Source organism: Sander lucioperca, chromosome 17 (assembly GCF_008315115.2).
Source record: "Sander lucioperca isolate FBNREF2018 chromosome 17, SLUC_FBN_1.2, whole genome shotgun sequence".
In the NCBI taxonomy this organism is placed as follows: domain Eukaryota; kingdom Metazoa; phylum Chordata; class Actinopteri; order Perciformes; family Percidae; genus Sander; species Sander lucioperca.
Genome location: NC_050189.1, coordinates 2,589,498 through 2,613,189, shown reverse-complemented (window position 1 = coordinate 2,613,189; position 23,692 = coordinate 2,589,498). Strand labels below are relative to the sequence as shown.

At 39.6% G+C, this 23,692-nt stretch overlaps 1 protein-coding gene across 5 annotated transcripts in view; it reads left to right on the top strand.

Moving 5' to 3' along the window:
* The window catches only part of frem1a (Fras1 related extracellular matrix 1a), a 52,370-nt gene that overhangs the window by 19,143 nt on the left and 9,535 nt on the right, over positions 1–23,692 (top strand). For 3 of the 5 annotated variants that reach the window (XM_035994270.1, XM_035994268.1, XM_035994271.1), the window contains exons 6-24: positions 16–339; positions 433–541; positions 2,419–2,550; positions 3,424–3,768; positions 3,870–4,012; positions 5,937–6,133; positions 6,223–6,316; positions 6,405–6,572; positions 6,659–6,867; positions 7,752–7,845; positions 8,221–8,473; positions 10,389–10,598; positions 11,936–12,121; positions 12,671–12,867; positions 12,976–13,183; positions 14,648–14,792; positions 14,890–15,031; positions 21,911–22,106; positions 22,328–22,592. In XM_035994270.1, the coding sequence (XP_035850163.1) occupies positions 16–339; positions 433–541; positions 2,419–2,550; positions 3,424–3,768; positions 3,870–4,012; positions 5,937–6,133; positions 6,223–6,316; positions 6,405–6,572; positions 6,659–6,867; positions 7,752–7,845; positions 8,221–8,473; positions 10,389–10,598; positions 11,936–12,121; positions 12,671–12,867; positions 12,976–13,183; positions 14,648–14,792; positions 14,890–15,031; positions 21,911–22,106; positions 22,328–22,592 (3,617 nt within the window). The remainder of the gene's footprint in view (positions 1–15; positions 340–432; positions 542–2,418; positions 2,551–3,423; positions 3,769–3,869; positions 4,013–5,936; positions 6,134–6,222; positions 6,317–6,404; positions 6,573–6,658; positions 6,868–7,751; positions 7,846–8,220; positions 8,474–10,388; positions 10,599–11,935; positions 12,122–12,670; positions 12,868–12,975; positions 13,184–14,647; positions 14,793–14,889; positions 15,032–21,910; positions 22,107–22,327; positions 22,593–23,692) is intronic. The other 2 variants (XM_031314671.2, XM_035994269.1) reach the window with 1 other exon arrangement.

The window sequence follows — 23,692 nt, the reverse complement described above, 5'->3', positions numbered from 1 at the left end:
CTTTTTTTGGTGTAGTCTGAAAAGGCCTGGATTCCAGTGCAGGTAGTCGGTGCAATGCCCAACCAGCCTCCCAAACCGTCCTTCATGTCCATGTTTATCCTGGAAGTGGACCAGTTCATCCTCACTCCGCTCTCCACTGCTACACTAGACGCTGAAGACGAGGAAACTCCCAAACAGCTTTTGGTTTTCAATATCACCAAACCGCCTGTGGCCGGCTTCATCACCCATCTATCCGATCACACTCGCCCAATCTCTTCCTTTACATGGCTCGATCTCAATGACATGCTCATTGGGTATCAACCTCCGAACTCCTCACATACTCAACGCAGGAATTACGAGGTAGCACTTCCCTTTCTTATACTTTTTGCAGTATATAAAACAATTTAGGTGTTGCAACTGGTTTCTGAAAATCTTTGTCATCTTCTCATACAGGTGGAATTTGAGGTTCATGATTTTTTCTTTGAGAAGAGCCCATCAATGACTGTTCACATGTCTGTAAGGAATGCAGACACAAATGCACCCAGAGTGTCCTGGAATATGGGTATGCTAGCATTGTCATTACTAATGCACATAACTTTTTAAAATGCATGGGAGCAATGAAGTTGTTAATGTAATAACTCCAATTTATTTTAACAATGACCACTTGTAATGACAATACTAAAAGGACTTATCGGCCAACTTACCAGTTCAATGGAGCTTTTCAGCCTCTTTTAGCGAAATGTCTTCGGTTCAGTCTCACAGCTCTCATCAACCTGGCTTTCACATGCAGCAGAGTATCTGTTTCCAGCAACAAAGCTTTGAAAATCCACTGACTGCCAAGCATTGACAGACAAACAAAGTTGGCAAATGGTCAAAAAAGTCAAACATTTAACAGCTAAAGAGCCAGATATTTATCTCAGGAGTTGGTGGAGACCAAATCAGAGCTAAAACAAGAGAATATTGAACTTACATTCATCAAGTGGACAGAAACACATCTCAAGACTTAGACTTAGACTTAGACTTCTTAGACTTAGACTTTTCTTTATTGATCCTTTTGGGATGACTCCCGCAAGGAAATTAAATATCCAGCAGCAGATTTTAGCAGCATACAAACAAAACACTCTTTAAATAAAGAGGTATAGAAAAAAAATAAGAATAACAATATACATAGACTTTTAGCTAAATATTTTTTACAAAAAGTAAAAAACAGTAAAACAACAATAAACTACAGCTAAATATATAGATATGTAGGACTGTGTATTGGTATTGTACAGTTAATAAATAAATTACATTTAGCATAAATTAGAAGTTAAGAGCAGTTAGAGTGTCCAGGTATGTATGTGAGTAGATTATAAAATTATATATTTATTGCACAGTGAATGAGTGAGTGGCTACCACTCCTTCCCTTCCTTTCTGTTATGTCCTCTTTACCCTATTAACCCTATTTCCTCCTCCCCCCGAGTGAGGAGTTGTAGAGTATGATGGCATGAGGGACAAAGGAGTTCTGGAGTCTGTTGGTCCTGCACTTGGGAAGGAGCAGCCTTCCACTGAACAGGCTCCTCTGGTTGCTGATGACGGTGTGCAGGGGGTGGCTGGCATTGTCATTAATGTCCAGCAGTTTGTCCAGTGTCCTCCTCTCTGCCACCGTCACCAGTGAGTCCAGCCTCATGCCGACCACAGAGCCGGCCCGCCTGATCAGTTTATCCAGTCTGGAGTTGTCCTTCTTGGATATGCTGCCCCCCCCCAGCACACCACAGTGTAGAAGAGGACACTGGTAACCACAGACTGGTAAAACATCAACAGCAGTTTGCTGCAGATATTGAAAAACCTGCAGTCTCCTCAGGAAGTACAACCTGCTTTGCGTCTTTCTGTACAGGTGGCTGGTGTATGTTGTCCAGTCCAGTTTATTATCCAGCCACAGCCCAAGGTATTTGTATGATTGCACAGCCTCCACCTCAGCTCCCTCTAGCAGGACTGGTCACGGTCTTGGTCTGGACCTCCCAAAGTCAATGACCAGCTCCTTCGTCTTAGAGGTGTTGAGCTGTAGGTAGTTAGTGTGACACCAGAGAGCAAAGTCCCCCACCAGACTCCGATACTCCTCCTCTCTGTCACCCCTGATACACCCAACGATGGCTGTGTCATCGGCTCAAATGAATACTAATAATTCTGTGTAATTGTTATTGTGAGTTTTTCTGTGTGGTCAAAAAATAATTTATGCAGATTTAAGGCTGCATTAGGCAAGATTTACTTGAATAAAATAGCATAAATGTAAAAGCTTGGTTACACCAAAGAGTCTGGTATAGACACTGGAATTCATCTCAATGTAAAGTGGAGTTAGAGCTTTTAACTCTCTGGTCTTTATGGTATCTTTCAGAAGTATGCTTGGCATGTACTGTATACTTAGCTAAGTAGTTTTTCTATGAACAATTTGTCTTATAGGTCTCAGTCTGTTAGAGGGTCAGTCTCGGCCAATAATGTGGGAGCAGCTCCAGATTGTGGACAATGACAATCTGAATGCTGTTCGGATCATCACTGTGGATGGCCTGCAGCATGGACAACTCACTGTCCGAGGTACGAACAAAACCACACATTGCCACTTCTATCTAGTTACTTTAATTTTAAATTGCTGATCACTAACCATACACATACTGTTGATAGATAGATAATTTATGCTTATCTGTGGACATTTTTACAGCCTGTACACACATAAGAACAATTAATTACAAAACAGTAACACAACACATTCGCAAGAACATTAGTTATTATTGCTTCAGTTTGTTGAGGGCAGTGATGGCAGAGGGCACAAAGCTCTTGCTGTACTGTGCTTTTTTCAGATCAGAGATCTGTATCTGTAGCAAAATCAGCCAAAGATTTGTGGAATTTTGACATGCAAGTTCATTCCATTCACCAATAGTGAACGCTGACAGTGCAACAGTGCAGACTGTTGCGGGAATGAAAGCAGAGTCAAAAACAGAGGATGCTTCATCTGTGTTACACCATCCATATTTTTATAAGCCTGCTGTGTCGGAGCATAAACTGCTGAATAAAAGCGTCATGAGGCAAGATTTGATTGCACAAATACATATAAGTCTTGAATAAAATGTTGTTCTGTTCAGTTAGTAACCATGCTCACTAGCAAGGCAGCTAGCTTTCTTTAATTTGAATAGTTTTTAGCAGCATAGAAATAAAACTATCCAGTATTTGACATTTAAAAATCTATTAATCTAGTTCCTAATCTCTAATAATGAAAAAAAGGAATTTGCAAAAACAAAATTGGCTTGGTATTTAACTTTGGTTTGCTAATTTTTGATTTAGACAACAAAAAGGTAGAAAAAACTGCTCTGTTTTTCGTTTTTTTTCGTTTAAAACGTTGGTTTAAAGACATATCAATGTTCTTTTTTAATTGACTTCTGTTTTTGTTTGATTGTTTTATGTGAAATCCAGGGGGAAAGGGCTTCATGTTCACTGTCAATGACATCAAAGCAGGCATGGTTCGATATCACCATGACGACAGCGATTCTACCAAAGACTTCATCATCTTCCGCATCACTGATGGCCCCCATCAGACCCGACACAAGTTCCCCATCAACATCCTGCCGAAGGACGACAGCCCTCCGGTCCTCATCACCAACATGCTGCTGGAGGTGTCTGAGGGACAGATGGCTCTACTGAGAGGCTCCACCCTCCAGGCTTCAGACCTGGACTCCAGCGACGACTACATCCTCTTTAACATCACCCGCCCCCCACAGGCAGGAGAGGTCATGAAAATGCCAACATCAGGGCTGACGGGTCAGGCAAATGGATTTTATTTTCTTATTTTATTCTACATGGAGTTTTTTTTATTTATTTTTTATTCAAAGCTTGTCATGTGTCTGTTTGTTTGAATCCAGGTTATCCAGTCAGCCACTTTCTGCAGAAAGACCTGTCTCAGTCCATGGTTTACTATCGACACCTAGGAAACGAGGTGTTTGATGACTACTTTGAGGTGGTGCTGTCAGATTTCCATGACCCCCCCAATCTGTCAGAGCCTCAAGTGGGTAACAGCAACACATCTCTGACATAATGTTATTTAGTAAAAAGGACAAGATGAGGGAACACCATTTCAATTCATACTGAATGATCATGAACAAATTCTATGTGTCAACATAGGTTTACACTGGTTGGCCTTTCATTACAGGCTGAATACAGTGTTTGGAAAAAATATCTTTGGGACAGGGTTTGAGAACTTCAATTAGTCTGAGTTTAAGTCCTATGGAAAACATAAAACTTTCACACAGAAATGTGTTTTTGTGTCACGGGAGTACTACCAAAGGGGCTCGGTGTTTTAATCCAAACCACAATCTTTTTTCTAATCTTAACTATTTGTTTAAGATAACCATGATGGTCACTTTTTGTTGACTAAACTCAACTGCACCACCTTCTTTTAATCACTTTGTGGTACAGAGCGACGGTGGAACTGTTGTCTTTGGTTGATTGCTGAATAATAGCATTCTCCTGTACGACTGATGTTGATCTTTCATTCACTGTGATAGAGAGTGGTGATTGTGGTGAGCATGAGTGGAGATGGCTTTGCTAGATCTAGGAAAATTACTGAATTCTTCACGTGGTCTGCACTATCAACCATTTCCCCCAGCATCAGAAACTTGGAGAAAATACAAGCAACAATTAAAATTTCTGCGGTCTCCATGGGGTATTTCCGTTACCTCAACATGTAGTTTTTCTACGGTGGCAACATAGCTCTGAAGCTACACCATAACCCCTTAACATAGAAGTATGAATTTAGTCATGCTAGCAGTTCTGCATGCTTATGTCAGCATGCTAACATGCTAACAATGACAATGCTAACATGCTTATGTATGTTTCGGAGTTAACGTTTATCATCACGATTTTAGTTTAGTGTGTTTGCATGCTAACATTTGCTAATTAGTGCTAAACACAAGGAACAGCTGAGGCTGATTGGAATGTAATTAGTTTTGTAAGGTATTTGATCAAACCAAAGTATTGGACACAAACATTTTCACCCGATGATGATGCTAGATGATAAAGAACCAAGCTGTTACAATTCATCCCTGGGAACATGAATGGCTGTACCAAATGTAACTGCAATCTATCAAATAGTTCTTGAGACATTTTTCACAAAATCACAAATGTCAACCTCATGGTGGCGTTACAAATCAGGGGATCACCAAAGTCGATAAGATTCATCTTCTGGGGACCATGAATGTCCGTACAAAATGTTGTGGCAGATGTTAATATTTTTCACTGGAAAATTAAGCCTTGAGCTGCTTGTGGCGATATATGAAAAGTCAAGGGATCAACAAATTCATCCTCTGGAAACCATGAAGGTCTGTACCAATGTTGTAGCAATTAAGCCACTGGTTGTCAAGACATTTCACTTTACTAAGAAGAAATTCTCACACTTTTTTACACAAATTAGCAAAATCCAAAAATTCTTTCATGCAGGTGCGTTGGAAAATATCACATTTGACGTGAAAAAGGAAGATGCCACACTCTTCTCAGCATCACCATTTATTGAATAAACGAACTACTTATTATAATTAAACATTATTATTATAACATTAGCATTATTTATTTAAGATAATTGTAACATTGCATTCATTTTTGTAAATACTCTTGATAAACGTCCTGACCATCACCATTTAATCTTCAATAAATGGTGATGCTAAGCAAGAGCAGAGTACGGGATCTTCCTTTTTCAAGTCTCAAGACATTTCCTTAAAACCAAAACTGCCAACCTCAAGGAATCACCAAAGTCTTAGGATTCACCTCCTGTGGACCATGGATGCCAGTAACAAATCTCATGACAATCCATTTAATTGTTGCAACGATATTCATTTATGAACCAAAGTGGTGGTAGACTGGCCAACCAACTGACATTGCTGTCCTTTGAGCTATTTTGAGTGGTGTCCATCTATAATGGTGTCCTTGTGGTGCAGGTGGTGATGGTGCACATAGAGCCTGTTCCAGACCAACCACCCAAAGAGGTTCCTGGTTCCAGTCGGTGTCTTGTGATCAAAGAAACAGAAGTGGTCCATATAACACGGCAACAGCTTCACTTTGTAGACCAGGAGTCCCCCGACAGTGAGCTTACATATACAGTTACTACTCCACCTTTCTACACTGGTCCTCACAGGTTAGTAGGTCCTCACCTTCAGAAAACACACTGGACAGCAAACAGTGGGAAAACATTCTGTCTGAATTGTGCGCTGTTGTCTTCATAAGCAGCAGTCCAGATGCTGGGAGGTTGTTCTTAGTTGACAGCGTACCCAAATTCACCAAAGACTCTAACGCACCACTGCTGAGGCTCTTCACACAGGTAATTATTTTAGTTCTTTATTCAGGAACACATGCAGTCAGACTAGCTCATCCAAAACATATCCATTTTTTCTTTTGTTTGTTTACAGCATGCAGTGAACTTCATGAAAGTAGCCTACATGCCTCCAGTCTTGGACATTGGCCCTTACCCCCAGTATATCCAGTTTGTTCTCTCTGTAACCAACCACCTGGGCAAAACAGTCACTGGGATCTGCTTTAACATCACTGTGGTGCCGGTAGACAACCAGCCGCCACAGGTGGAAAAGAAAATGCAATTGTATATATTTCCTATTTCTTGAATGTGGATATGTGTATAGAAAAGTGTGGCTACGTTCTGTTTCAGGTTATTACCAACCCTCTGACTGTAGATGAGGGAGGGGAGTGCTGGCTCAGCCCTGAACACTTGTTGTTGTCAGACGTGGACTCGATGGAAGAAGTCCTGCAGGTGGTGCTTCAGAGGGAACCACAGCATGGAGCTCTGCAGATAGGTGGACTCCCATTAAATCCAGGCCACTCTTTCACTGTGCAAGACCTAAAAAGCCTTAAAGTTAGGTCAGATATCCTTCATTATGTTTCCTCATTTTCCTTTAATACAGTTCTTTTAACTACAGTCTAAACAAAAGACATAGCATTGGATGTACTTATATAACCAAAACTGAACATTAAGAATTACAAAGGGCTGTTGGGTTGCATTAGATGTAGAGTTGTATCTAATAAAATTGTAACCCTGCATACATCTGGGGAACAGTTTCAGTGGTTTTGACTGATTCTGACCACTATATGGCAGAACAAACACAGCCTTTATAGCCATCCAGTTCTCAGGTTATTATGGCTAATGTGTTAAGTACTTTACTCAGGAGTTGGAGACCAAAACAGAGCTAAACGAAAAGTGAATATGACAGAAACGGGACTGCTAATGTTGTTTTGTGTCTGCTAAATAGGAAACTTCTTGCTAACACATTAGCCATAGCTTATAGTGGCGTTCTGCTCCCAAGTGGCCAAATAAAAGATTGGTGCTGCGCTAAAATGAAGTCATTTTAAATCAATGAAAGTACTGATTACACAGTTGATTCAAGTTTTGTTCTATTAGTATAGCTTTTTATATGCCATAAGGGAAAAAAAGAAAAAAGACCAAAACTTCCATTACCAAGGCATGCAGTTTTAAAAGAACATCTTGGTGTAAGCTCAGGTCCCCCAGCTCTCAGTGGAAAAGCACAGTATCAGTTTATCACTGTATGTTTCTAAGAACACTGTGTAAATCCGGATACTTGTCACCAGCTGGCGTTTGAAATGGTTTTTAGGATAAATAGTGCGAGGTATTTAAGTAATCAAGTATCAAAGCTGCTTAGAACAGATCTCTGACTTTGATTCACCTATCAAACATGTTTATTTCATCCCTCATCAAATCTGAATTGTGTCTGTCATTTGTCAATCAGGTACACTCACGACAGCTCAGAAACTGTAGAGGACACCATTGAATTCACTGCCACAGATGGAACCAATTCAGGCAGTTTTGTCCTGAAAGTGAAGGTAATAGCAACGGACAACCAATATGGCATTCTTGGTAAATTGGTACATCCTCAGGCCTAAAAACTGAACCATACATTTTTATACCAAAGTGCCTTGCATGTCAAATGCATGCCCTTTGGATGCCATACCCATAACAACAAGGTTTGGATAAGCACAAAGGACAGTACACACCTGACCTGACCCTCTACCTGTTTTGGGGTTGCACGTTTTTTATAATTATTCAGTGGGTACTATTTTCTATCATATGTTATGCATTCTATGTATTCTATTTCATCTTACTTTCATGACATTCTGTTCCTGTGTTTATGTTCGTTCTGTCTATTTTTCCTTATTGCATTTCTTATGCACAGATAATGTTTTTATTATTATCTCCAGGTGATTCCCATCAATGATGAGGTCCCAGTGTTGGTTGCTGGTTTGAAACCAGTTCTCAGCTGTGCAGAGGGACAGGAAATAGTCATCACAGCTGAATATATCTACGCTGCTGATGCAGACAGCGACAACAGCAGCCTGGTCTTCCTGATCGCCCGGCAGCCATATCATGGTGTCGTTCTCCGAAACTCCATTGTGGTTGATCGCTTCATCCAGGCAGACATTACTGCAGGGATCATCACCTACAAACACACAGGTGGGCAGCGGACAGTGGGCTTAGAGCTAAAGTGTTTCTAGCTGTTCTGGGACCAATTAACAGTACTACTTTTGTCTTTAGGCTCAGGTATTGCTAAATATATATCATAGGTTTGTTTATTGCTAAAAAATAAATTTCGTTTGAGAAGTGTGTGTGTGGGGAGGGCGGGGCACACAAAACAAGGGGTCTGGGGGTCCTCCGCCAGAAAAATGTTTTCTATTTGAATCCCATTTTCTGCATTTCTACATACAGTTTAGGGACTATGATGATACAAAATCCAGAAAATAATTAAGTTGATCGTAATGATATTTTTTTCCAGAAAGAATAGTACTAAACTACGTATAAGAAAAATATGTCTTACTATCTTTATTGTTTAAAATAGGGGCTGATCACCGAGACTTATAAATATAATATCAAACAAATTTGAAAGTCGGGGGGACACAAACTGGATTTTGAAAAGTGGGGGGACATGCCCCCCCTGTCCCCAGTGGATATTACGCCCCAGGTATTTAGTGTAAGCATTTGGCTGTAACTGTAAGAATGTCCCATTCCCAAATGTTAAACTAGACCTTTTATCAGTTAAATATACTGTGTAGCTTCAGTTTCATAAAATATAAACTATCAGCAGCTGCAATACAAAGATATTTGTACTTTGTATGTATTTGTAGCTCTGTATCCACATTTAAGGAGCCAAATTGGTTGTCAAGCTGTTGTGGAGGGGAAACCCAAATTACTCTTATTTTTAACTGCAAAACATTATTTATCTATCTTTATAGGGGGAAGTGCATTATTACGATATATTTCCTGTTATAAAGTAAATGCGACAAAAATTAAGTTGACATTTAGTTAACACCAGGGGTCTTCAGTGTTTTTTAAGCCAAGGATCTGTTAACTAAGATAGATGGATCAGGGACCCCCTACTACATATATTGTATAAAATTAAGTTGCATATTAAACTGGGCCTACAATAACGTGTAGATTAGATTAGATTAGATTCAACTTTATTGTCATTGTGCAGAGTACAAGTACAAAGACAACGAAATGCAGTATAGGGCGGGTAAAAGCTTTTATACATAACTTTTTAGTACATAGAATACTAAGCTATTAAAATAATAATTGTTGGCATGGTTTTATAAATTATGTTTTATTGTTAAACATACATGTGGCACTGTGAATCCTTAGGATTACCTGTATCTGTGGATGGCTACCTTAGTGACCTTACCTATAGTACCTTGATAGTAAGCCTATCAATGTTTTTTTTTCTCCTCACAAATAGGCTGATTTAAATTGGCTAACAATAGGTTGGATTCATGTTGAGACACTAGTTTTTGAAAAAAAACTTCCAACCGCAGTAACTCTAGGGGTCCCAGATCCCCTGTTGAAGATCTCTGGTACTCCTTGTGACTTTTGCCTTATACTAATTGGAGCATCTAGCTGTTCCATCGTTTTGATTACCATTCCCCTGTTTGATTGAGTTCATATTCAACATTCAGAGCTGTACATTACTTTTTACAAAGCACCTTGACATGTAACATATACAGTAAATATCTTGGAGAGATGAACAAGTATAAGCACCTCAGCACCTGCTTTCAGATACTGCCCTCTGCAGGAGATACTGTATGTTGCCACTGTTTATTTAAAACAAACAGGAACAGCTTTATCCCCTCTGCTATTAGGCTCCTTAACACACACATACATACACACATACATACACACACACACACACACACACACACACACACACACACACACACACACACACACACACACACACACACACACACACACACTCCACCACTCTATCTATCTATCTGTCTATGTCTGTCTGTCTATCCATCCATCTATCCATTTATCTATCACACAATGCAGAACAGTAGGCTGTCTCTAAAAGCACTTTATAATATTGTGGTTTTAGGATTGGAGATTGGACTCACTCCTCGCCATGACGCCATCACCTTTGTTATTTCTGACGGAGAAACAGAAAACTTTCCTCTATGCTGCGGTGAAGAAAATCCCTCCAGGACCAGAGACATGACTCAGCTACATGTACGACACAGTCTGCCTGTGTATGACCTCCACATCACAGTGTTTCCAGTTGACAGCCAACCACCTTCTCTAACAACAGGTGGGCCATTTCTAACTCAGTCAAAAAGTGTCCAGAGAACCAGCTTTGAGCTATAACTTGAATTACAAATGCACTATTGTGCACAATAACAACAAAACTGTGTTATTACTGTAATTACACCTGTGTGTTTCCTGCAATGACAATTTCAAATGTCTGCCATGTCTATGCCAGGTCTATTAGCACAATGTTTTTTAAATGACACCATGGATATCTGTTTATATATGGTGGTTATTTTATTAAACCAACAAGACAAATTGATGTAAATATCTTCAATACATAAGCTTATATCATGTATTTATTTGTTTTGTTTAAAATAAATGTACTTATGTTTTAGCTTCTCCTAGCCACGAAAACCTGTAAGCTAAGTAGCCACGAGTTGAAGAAAGTTTAAACACTTAGCTAGCAGCTTACTGTAGCCAAATATGTTTTTACAGGAGTTGTGGGAGACCAAACCAGAGCTAAGGAGTATGAGAACTGGACTTTAACTTAACAGGTGGACACAAACGTGACTCAAATCCTAATGAATGCTAATGTTGCTCTGTTAGATGTGTAAATAAGCAAGTGTTTGCTAATGTTAACTTGTCAAGTTTATAAGCTGATAATATTAACTTAACTAGCTGATAATATTAACTTAAATAATATTAAGCTGATAATATTAACTATCTACTGAACCCAATTCATATTCATTAGTTTTTAGCTTCTTTTAGCTCCATTTTTAGGCTAAAAGCCTTAAATTTCTCAGATGTGGATTTCAGACTCTCAGCAGGCAACTCTTTGTTAACATGTTAGCCAGCCTTAATGCCAGCCTTTATTCTTTTCAATTACACCAAATTGAGGACCACTTTAAATGGATAAAACTCGGGCCCGGCGCCCCAAGGGGTCTTCAGATGGCTTAGCCCCCTCTGAAACGAGCGCTTATGAACTCCCACAACTAAGCTGATTCAGGTGGCAGATATAGACTTGACTCTACTCACAGAATCAGGCTCCAGAGAAGACTCTATCTTCACAGAGCTTCATTTTGAGTTGCTGCACATTGTGTGTGAAGACTAGGTATTTTACTGTAAGTTGGTGTCGTGGTCTATAAGAAATAAAAAGAGAATACAATGAAGAATATCAATGTAAGCTAAAGTCTGATGACAATGATAATAAAGCTTTAATAATAGTTACAAACATGATATAATCAACACAGTGGTTAAAATAGTCACTAACTTGACTAAAAATGGCAGCAAAATAAAATAATTTGATTTGGATGACCAATATACAAATACTGTGGTTATATGGTTAATAATTTTTATAAGTTGTTTTTTAAAGCGTGATTTGTCCTTTTCTGTTTGTAGGAGACATATTTATTGTGGATGAAGGTGGGTCTGCATCAATAACTGCATCTCATTTGAAGGCCTCTGACGTGGACACTGTTCTGGACCAACTGGTGGTCAGTCTGATTTCTCCGCCCCACTTTGGCTACATTGAAAATGTCCTGCCTAGTCCTGGATTTGAGAAAAGCAACACGGGTATAAGCATAGGTAAGCATTATGCAACATATATTCTCATTAACAGGTTTGTATGATATCTGTATAATACATGTATATATGTATATAAATATGACCCTTGTATTTAATGCCGTAAATAGTCGACTGGGAACATTACGTGACCATGATGGTTATGTTTTGGCACCAAAACGACTGATTAAGATTAGAAAGAGAGAGAGAAAGAGAGAGGTTTGTGGTTTGAGTTTAAAATAATTACTTTTGGTCTCTTTGGGTGAAAGTCATGTGTTTCCCAACTCCCTCCCTATGCAGATTTTGACACCCTCAAACTACGTCACCTGATTTCCTTCTTTGCTCCGGGCATCATCACTACAGACTCTAGAGGTTGCTGCCTATAGCAAACGTCAATGTGGGGCCTACAGTAATAAATATGTGGATTACATACGAATTATAGTGCATTACGATTCATAGGTATATGTATGAACAGTGAATGAGGACAGCCTGCAGATGTATGTTGTCATCAGATAGGGGAACAAAAAAATATAACATTTCATGTGTTTTTCTGTCTGTACTCCTTTTCCCCAGCTTCCTTTACATACAAAGACATCATTGATGGTCATGTGAACTATGTACAGTCCAGACACCAGAGGATGGAGCCCACAGCTGACCAGTTCATGCTCTGTGTGTCAGACGGCATACACAGCTCTGCCCATGTCCCCTTCTACGTTATTATTAACCCGACAAACGATGAGATCCCACAGTTGGTGGCTCGGAACATCACAGTAAGTTTTTATGGTCAGTTTCACTACTGACAACCAAAACGAGACATTCCTATCAGTTTTTCTTCACAAGATATGGTCCAATGTTCTATGCTATCCTTCTGTGATGAGGTACGAGAAGGAGAAATGAAGCAGCTGGACTCATCAGTTTTACATGCGATGGATCTGGATGTCCCCAAGGACAGCATGCTCTTCAGTGTGGTCAGAGCCCCACAGCATGGCAGCATCATCACCCACAGCGAAAAGCCCGTCTACAGGAGAGGAGAAGCCAGTCCTCCACCCCCTGTGGTCGACTTCACAATGACAGATCTTTCAAATGGTGCTTCTTACATGTCAGCTCTAGGTGCTCTCCATTGACTTGTATTAATGGAAGGTACCTACGTTTGCAGCCAGAAAACCAAGTCAAATATCAAAATGTCAGTTTTAGCCTAACTATCTGTCTGTAAGTTAAGCTAACACAACTAACGTTGGACATATCATTAGGTTAGTGTCAGGATCCCATAGGCTTCCCATTCTCTCGGCTGATTCCTCACGTCTTTATCCATTTTTTTCTAAATAAAATCTCAGGTTTTTCAGGTCGGCAGCTTAGAAAAACTTAAGATATGGGTTCTCCACGTTGTTGGTAGTGAATGTCACCACATGGCAGCTTTAAGGCATTTTTCTGTCTGCTAGCAGACAAAATTGACGAGGAGGCACCTTCATGCAATACAAGTCAATGGAGAGCGGAGAGTTCTTTTCCCCCCTTGGGGGCGGGACTTTAATGCGCTCTGTTTCTATTGAATGGAATGCACACATGACACACACATTAACACATGAGCACATGACACATTAACTAGACTCCGGTAGTTGCGGCACATTGATGCAGTGTGACACAGATGCATCGGTCAGCCCACGCTGCCGTTCCATAGCTGTGTGCAAAACAACTTCCGCCCCTTACCTGCCACAGCAAGGAGACGGAATGAAGAACTAACAATTCAGTTCAGTTTAATTTGATTTATAGTGTCAAATCCTAACATAAGTTATATCAGTACACTTTACAGATAGAGTAGGTCTAGACCACCCACATAATTTACAGAGACCCAACAATTCCTCCAAGAGCAGCAAGGAAAAACTTCCAGACAGAAACCTCTGACAGAACCTGGCTTTTGGTGGGCGGCAATCTGACGCGTATCATAAATACAGTTTAATAGTTTCTTAACAGGACTAAGATGATCAGAGGAAAATGAAATGTACAACTGTGTGTCATCAGCATATGAATAGTAGGATATATTGTGTTTCTTTATAATAATAATAAGCGGGAGCATGTACAGATTGAAGAGCAATGACCCAAGGATTGACCCTTGTGGAACCCCAGAGACGATTTTTGTTTCTGAAGATTTAAAACAACCTATTGAAACATGAAAAACTCCTGTTCTTTAAGTAGGATGAGGATCACAAAAACCATTGTCCACATGCCCACCACTCTTAGAATGCTATAATGGGGGCGACCTCTAGTTCACCTGGTAGAGTGTGCACCCCATGTAGGCTGAGTCTTTGGCAGCGGCCCTCTTCGAATCTGACCCTGACCTTTGCTGCATGTCTTCTCCCCTTGCACTTTCCTGTCTGTCAAGCTATCAATTAAAGGCCATAAAAGTAAAAAAAAATAATCTTAAAAAAAAAAGAATTCTATAATTAATAAATAAATAAATAACTAAACTGAGCATGCAGGCATTTGTAGAATAATTTAAACTCAATATTACATATTTTTATGAGTCAAATAAATTGTTTGATTATTTGCGTTTAGGAATGGATCTAATGTACATGCACGATGACTCAGAGAATATGGAGGACAGTTTTACTATCCAATTGACTGATGGTAGGCACCAAATCCAAAGACAAGTGATGGTTAAAGTGCTGCCAATCAATGACGAGGAGCCTCGTGTCATCAGGTCAGACGAACATCTTCTCTACAGTTCCTGTTTAAAGTTAGCCATCACATCAATGTGGGAAAGTAACTGAACATGATCTCAATTATCTATCCTTCAGGAACAATGGAGTAGATGTGGAGCCAGGAGAAGCCAGGCTTATTTCCAGCATTACACTGTTTGCACAGGACAGTGATACTCCTTCTTCAGAGGTCAGCTACATATTTGATAGTGTTCCTACCCAAGGAATACTTCAGCTTAAGGTTGGTGCAGTGTCTTAAAATTTTAAAGAGACACACAGAATATGATGATATTATGTCCCCTTTCTGTGTTAAGTGTGGGGAACACACTGAACCATCCATTTGTGCCTAATAAATCATTGATGCTACTGCTCTGCTGCTATAGCAGGAACTACGGTGAATGATCAAGGCTTTTTACTTCAAATGTGAGAAAATGGGCAGTTGCGATCCTAGACTCTGCGGTCCCTAGGTTTAGATAAACTCTGGACTAATACAGTATGGAAAGCAATGGATTGACATTGACTATTGATTAAATATTTAATTTACAATGTTGATTAGCTGGGCATACTGGGAAATATAGATACTCTCAGTTGATAATAACCATCAAGTATTCAGCCAAGCCAAGTATAACTAGTATTTTACATTTGAAAATGTGTAAAAGGAAATCTGGGGGAGCCAGTTTGAATGGGTCTGACGCAGCTCATTAAGTTTATAATAGTTCTGTTATCTTTAATATGCAGGTGCTTAATTTTGTCAGGAGATGCTGGATTATCAGCCAGTATAAGCTCAGAGTTATTTGTAATAAATGTATGTTCTTCACCATATGGTTGCCTTGTGCATCATACTGTATCTTTTTGGTTGTGTCGTAGCCTTTCTACATTTGGACATCTTACGCATGAAGAAAGGTGAGATTTAGCCCTTTTCAATTAGAACATAACACTAAAATATGCATTGAACTTCACCCAGATCAAACAAAATTCCCTGGGGTCTCATTTATAAAACTGTGCGTAGGATCCTTACTAAAGTGTACGTACACCCAAAAGCCAAAAATGGCGTACGCCAAAAAAAAAAAATCTGATTTATAAAACCGTGCGTACGCACATCTGTAAGCAAAGTTCCCTTTATAAATCACTCTGGGACATTTTCACAGAACTATATATACCTAGATTTAACAGAACTATATATTATATCCAAACAAGCCTTAGTGATAAAGTTGAAGATTATATATAATATTTATTTTAAAAAAAAACACTCAGCTGTCTGCCATTTGCCTCTGGAAACAGCGAGTTGCCCACAGAGTGGCGAGAACCTGTATTTGGACCGGGATGGCATGGTTCCGGCACGTTGCCCTCTCTACTGGACCCAATTCAGTACGTAGATCCAAGAGCTCAGCTTTAGGGAATTTAAATCGGCATATTAGCCAGTCATCGTCATGGTCCCTGAAGTCTCTTTCTCTCCTGATTCTTCCATTGGTGTAGTCCTCCTGCAGGGCCAGCAGTGCCATCATGCAGCATTACGCACGGGGGTCACCGCAGTATTTATATGTTTACAACAATTAGAGTGATTATTAACACCTTGCCAAAATCGCAGCATTAACTAGTGGTATCCCCCACCCAGAGATACAATTTGAAGACGAAAGAAAGTCTAATAGGCAAACACACTTTTGTTCATGCAGGTTTTGTCACGGACAGTATTAAAGTTCGGACTGATAACGAGGCAAGACAAGGCAGCTTTATTTGTATAGCACATTTCAGCAACAGGGCAATTCAAAGTGCTTTACATGAAAACAGATTAAAAAATTTAAAAGATAAAATACAAGAATAAAAGTTACAGTACAGTATAAGAAATTAAACATTAAAGATCAGTTAAAACAGTTAAATATATAAAAGCAGATACAATAGGAATTTCTCTTTATATGCTTATATTGATTGTCATACAGTGTCAACAATGCAACTTCAGTATAAGAAATGAACAGCAAGTTATTTAAAGAAAGGCAACATCAAAAAGATAGGTCTTCAGCCTTGATTTAATTAGAACCCGACCTCGTCGTGGGCGACGAACAACGGCACTCTGATTAATATTTAGATAATTTGATAACGGTTTAATGTAGAAATTTACCGATTTTTGCTGCTAAAAGCTAACGAATTAGCCATCACGGGGGTGTCTTTGGTGTCTTTGTAGCCTTTACAGAAGGTTTTCTATCCAGCCTGGAAGTTGTGCCTCTTTTCAGAGTTGTTCAGCAATAAATCCAAACGCTTATATCCAAGATTTATCCACTTGATGTCCATAATTTATCAATTTTCCGTCATTTTTGCCGCCAGCTCGATGCTAGCTGCCATTTTGAATATCCCATGATACTTTGCGAGATTGTGTTGATGTCTTTCAACCAATGGGAAGGCAGGTCCGTCATAGAAAGAGTATATCGAGTGGAAAGATAAATCGCTCCAGCGAATCTAAGCGAGAACAAAGGCTATAGAGTGTAAAGATGGATCACTCCAGAGAAGAATGTTTTGAGATTGGGCATAAATTTGGGCCTTTTTTGAAGAAATGTAAATAGTTTGTCCTTTTACATGAGTTATAATGTTCATTATGTTTATTTTTGTACTGCATGACTCCAAATATATAGGAGAACTGTTTTAGAAAATTGCTGTGTGTGTGATTTCAATAAATATGACATTATTATTTGATTATTGGCATAAGTGAATGTCATGAGGGCAAAAGCGTCTGGACTTTTTTTGAAAAAATGTATATATTTAGTCAACTGTATAAGTTATAATGTTTATTTTTTCACAGTGTGACTCCTAATACATATGGGACCTGATGTAGACAGGAGATTGGCTTTGCTTTTATTGATCTGTCTGTGATATCAATACATATCTGTGAGATTCATGTTCCGTTTTATTTATGTATTTGTCTTTAAGGTCATACAACCTTTTTTTACATTCAAGTGACCTCACTGCAGCACAAATATTCTAATAGCCCAGTTTTCCCTGAAAAAAATGATGTTCATAAATTGACTGTAGACAACAGGGTTGATGTTTTACAAGCTTTTTTAGAAAATAAAACCAGACGGACAATGAACTGTAAAAATGACCTTAGGGCTGGTAGGGTTAAAAGAACTGAGCGTTGCAGCAGACCTGCAGTTTTCTGGGAGTTTGTTCCAGATATGTGAAGCATAAAAACTAAACGCTGCTTCAACAAGGACATTAAGTGTAACGATTGCGCGAGAGCTTAACGGCTGTATTTCCAGACTTTGACATTTGATGATATACGCACAGTATTAAAGCCACACTGTGCTCTGCTGTTATCTAATGGTAGGATATTTGATGCTATCCTGTATTCCATACAGTCGGGCCATCTCCTCCTCCTGCGCTCCTAGCAGACAATGTGATGGTGAGACAGCACCGATTAAATATTAAGAACGCATTTTTATTTAAGATTTGAGTTGGAGGTGTTTATTGAACAATTATCACTCAGTACAAGCGCAAATAACACTGCTGGATTTAATCTTCATGATAACGTGGATGATATGGAGTGAAAAAATGTGTGTGAGGCATCAATACTTGAAAATATTACGAGTAATTGTTATTCCCACGTTTACTTTCTGCAGTCTGACTTCAGTTCACCACCTCACCATCTGCGTCGCCAATTCCCATTGTCTCCAAAATGTGCGTACGCATGGGTCAGAGTTTGCGTGGAGGACCGCACATTATCCTGTCAAGTTTGTTTTTTATAAATCACAACCTTTGCGTGGGAAGTGACGTATGCACATTTTCAGCCCTGTTTTGTGCGAACGCCACGTTTATAAATGAGAACCCAGGAAAGGACCATTGATAGAGTTGGGAAGTAGAAAAAAAAATTCTGTATTTACTGTAGTCTATTTAAAGATTGTGTTGCTTAAACTAATATTTGCAATACACAAGTTAGTTCAGTGCCAAGTGAAGTGGCACAGTTTACACAGCTAGAAAACCCCCCTAAGTGGGTCCCCTTCATAGCTAGAAGGGGGCCACGGTTGCTCAATAGTTCCAAAAATACAGCTTGTTACACCATTTAGATATTTTATATTGTATAGTGATGAATTGAATTAAATGTTTTTATATTAACATTGGATGTATGACTTTGTGTAATGTAAAATATGTCACTTGTAAGGATGAACCCACAAAGAATTATTACCAACTCTGCATTCCCCTCAACTCTGCATGGCCTTTTAGTTTTTTTTTGGCTCATTGTTTTGGTTTTCAGGCCCACAAACTTTACTCTCATCAAACTTGTTTCCTGCAGCAGCAGGCAGCTGTTTTCAGTTGTAAAGCTTGTCATGATTGGTGACCTCTCCTCGTTAGCTGCTCCTCTCTCTAGTGGGGTACCCCAGGGTTCCATTCTTGGCCCCATTCTGTTTCTTTATTATGTTGTCTTTGGAGCAGCCAATGTCAACTATCGGCCCGCGGGCCACATCCGGCCTGCCAAAGCATTTAGTCTGGCCCGCAGAATAATCATGAATTCAGAAAATGTGAAGAGGAAAAATGCTTTCTGTTATTTAGCATTTCAAGCATTTACAGCAGGTAACATTACACAGGTAGAGCACAAACCCAGCCCCTGTATTTGCATCTCTATTTTCTGTACAGTGATGCCTGCGCTCCACACACATAGCTGAGCCGAGATGTATGTGCGTTAAAACACGCAGTTCCTGACTGGGAACGATACAAAGAGGATAATCAATGCCCGCTGGGGCAGATCAACGCTAGTCTCGTTACTGTAAGTAGGCTACAATAAAACCTTTGTGAGTAAAAAGTCAATACTTATCAATGCACTCACCTGTATAGACAGGCATAAACATGTAGAAAGCGATATTTCAATCTGCTCTGTCTGCTCAGTCCACTCTTGTTCACCGCGCTGTTTTAAGCGAACACAGCTCTACTCTGCAAATAGCGAATTTTTACAAACAAGCTAAAACAAAAGCTGTCTGTTTGTAGTCTAACTGTTTATCTTAGTTTGCTGGAAATCTTGAAATTTGGACAAATTCTTATAAATTTAAGAAGCCCGACCGGACCTCGGGTCAGGCTCGGGCCGTTATTTTCCGCCACATCCCTGGGCCGGACCCTTGATCAAGCAATTTTCTTTTTTTTATCCATTACCTTATGATTAAGATACCTGATTTTTTGGGCCGATCTAAGCTCTATTCACCATTACCTGACAGCAGCCATTTCTTTCTGCAAGCATTTTCCACCAATCAGGACGCTGCATACTACAACCATGTTTCCCTAATCACAGACTGTAACCATCTCACCAACTCAGTGAACTGCCTCCTAGTCTGAGATCTTTTTCTAGTTAAAGAGCTAGTTATCATTATGGAGTTTCCATGTTTTTTAGGAGTTTGCTCACACTAATACATGTAAAAAAAAATTAAATATAGCATTAATTCAGTAAGAAAGTGAAAATTTCAAACAAGAATAGGCGTATTAGGTATACATTCATTTTATTTTCTTTATTTGTAAGTCCGGCCCCCGGAGTGTCTGCTTCGAAACATTCTGGCCCTTGGAAAAATGTAGTTGATGACCCCTGCTTTAGAGGCTATTATAGGCAAGCACAACCTGTAATTTCATTCACCATTCAATAATGCAGATGATTTGCAAATTTATTTGCCTATGAAAGCAAATGACAGTGTCGCACTAAACTCCCTGCTTAGTTGTATTAATGATATTAAGTTGTGGCTTTCACAAAACTTTCTTAATTAGAACGAAGATAAAACTGAGTGTATTATTTTCAGTACTTCAGGCACGCAAAATGGTCCAGCTTTGAGTTTGGGAGCCCTGGCATCATACACTTTGTTTTTTGAAAAGAAATTTGGTGGTTACTTTTGTTTGCAGCATGAAATTTGACAAGCAGATCAGTAATGTTGTTAGAATGAGCTTTTTCCAGCTTTGTCTCCTGGCTAAAGCTATGTAAGCCTTTCCTGAGCAGGCACGACCTAGAAAAGGCTATTCATGCCTTTATTAATTCAAGGCTGGATTACTGTAATGCTCTTTATGTTGGTCTGAATCAGACCTCCATCTCACGCCTTCAACTTGTTCAAAATGCTGCTGCTCACTTTTTAACAAATACATCTCGGATAATGAAGGAAAAAAAAAATTGTGTATATGTATCATTCTTGATTCTGCACTTTTCATATGGCTCTTTGTAGCATTACCTATTTAGAGCTAATGTACTTGCACTTACTACTTGTTGTCTAGAGTTTGCACCTTCAAGGTTGAACGCACTTAATTGTAAGTCGCTTTGGATAAAAGCGTCAGCTAAATGACATGTAATGTAATGTAATAATCTAGACGTGCACACATTACTCCTGTTCACTACACCCTACATTGGCTCCCTGTGCATTTTAGAATATATTTTAAGATCCATCTTTAAGATCTTATTGTTTGTTTTCAAGGCCTTAAATGGCCTGGCCCCGGAGTATTTGTCTGAAATTTTAACTTTGCGTCTTCAAATCAGCTGGTTTTAGAAGTCCCAAGGTCAAGGTATAAACGGTGGGGTGATCAGGCTTTTGCAGTTGCTGCCCCGAGACTCTGGAACAAGTTACTCCCTGATATTCGCACTATTATGGATGTAGCTCTTTTTAGGGCCAAACTCAAAACCTATTTGTATAGACTGGCTTTTAATATGTAGTAGTGGTGTGACAATTTCACTCTCCTGTTTCTTTGTAACCTTTTCTGATTTTACTGTGTTATATGTTTCATTCTTTTTATTGTATGATATGTTGTTTTATACTTGATTCCTGATGTAAAGCACTTTGGATACCTGCTGGTTGCTGTAAAGTGCTATATAAATACATTTTGATTGATTGAAAGCTTTGACAAAGCCACTACTCAGCAGCAAACAGCAGACAGACACAGTTAGAGATTAGCTGGTAAACATTTAGCAGGTAAAAAGGCAGATATTTTTCTCAGGAGTTGGTGGAGACCAATTTGTTTTGGTTTTGAATGGTCAAAATGATGTTGATCTTAGGAATTGGCTTGGACATTGAATGTTTCTGGCTCAATCATCTACTGGGGACATTTATATGATATTTGTGTCAGTTGTCACTGTAAACATGGGATGACACTGGGAGGTGTTGTGCTCCTGTCTCAGGAAGGCCAGGACTGGGTGACCCTGACAGCGGGGAGAAACTGCTCCCAGGAGATGGTGGACATGAACCTTCTGCGCTACGTGCATACAGGCCTGCACGGTGCTAAAACACATGACTTCTTTGTCTTCTACTTGTTTGATGGAAAGAATCAATCACCACTGCAGCACTTCCACATCTCTGTCAAAGATCTAGAAAAAGGTACTGGAATTCACTCTTAAATTTTTCATTAGATATAGCTTTGGATGAAATTGTCTACTTGTGATATGATTGACTGCCTGGCCACATCATTTCCCTGTCCTCGGCCCAGTGTCAGTTCATACTGATGGGGTCCCAGTGTTAATTTAATTATTTTGACAATATTATATTGTCAAAATAAATATATTATAAATATAAATATATTATAAATTAATTATTTCCAGGAAATATTGCCATCTTTGTGAAGCCAGCGAACATCAGCCGTGGAGATCGTGTGGTTCTCACCACAGATGTGCTGTTAGCCAACGATGGCACTGAAAAACCAGAGGAGCTTCTGTATATCATCACCAACCCTCCTGCTCACGGACATATAGAGTACATCAAACATCCCGGAGTGGGCATCTCTACCTTCAGCCAGATGGACATAGCAGCCAACCTTGTGGCTTACGTGCATGACAACCGAGCCATCACACCCACAGAAACCTTTCAGTGAGTCTAGAAACCATTGTACAACTTGAAATTATGAATTCCCATTGTTGGATTTATTTATGTATAAATCACAGATTTGATGTTTAGGTGTAAGAATGTGTGGTTCAGAAGTGGAGCCTATGCTAACTACATGGTACAGTATTTACATTAACCTTATTATGTAAATAAAACTTCAGCCAAGTAGGCGCTGCAGTATGGTCTGGCTGCACCACTATCTATTCTTAGATAGGGGGAAAAATGCTCTGGCTTGTTTGTATTTTTTTAAACCAATCACAACTGTCCTGGGAGGCGCTAAGCCCTGATAGCGGAGATAGCAAGAAAGGAGGGACATCGGGATGTTAGGCTTTATTCCAGCGATGTCAACCGTTGAGCCAGACTAAGATTGCCATAGTCTCGCTTTGCCAGACCTTTCTCCACAGCGCTGCTGAGGAGGGTCTGGCTAGTCCACACAACGGATGGATGGGAGAAAAACGGGCTCTGGTTTATTGGCATTTCTTTAAACCAATCACAATCGTTATAGGCAGCGCTAAGCACTGGGCAGTGCCACGGTGCCACTGCAAAATAGCCTCGGGAAGGAACTTGTTTTATGGAACGTGTACGTTCAAAAGTTGTTTTAGTCGTGCAACAGAATGCTCAGATTGGACACCGGTCGCCCCTTGCATAATGTTGACACAATTCTAGCTTGGCTGAACTACCATTAGCATATACGCCTTTGCAGTTCAGGAACTAAACCCTTGTGTTATCCTTGGGGTCAATTTGACCTTATTTAATGTTTAAGGTTTCTAAATGGTTGCCCTTAAATTGTCACACAATCCACGCTCGTGCCCGTCATCATGAGTTGTCTAGTCCAAAAGGTCTCGTCATAAGCTGTCCCAGACGCGATGATAGGTTTCAAACATTTCAGATTTTATCGTAACCTAAAACAAGATGTGCTTGTAGGTGGAGCTCCCTGTAGACGAGTGAGAGATGGGAACTGAACAGCATGTGATCAGAAAGCAACAGGAACAGTTTGCATGTTTTCATTTGCTCCAGTTCACCCGTCTCTTCACTTTGGAATAATCTTGTAATCAGTATCTGCTCTGAGATCAGTTGTGTGGGTT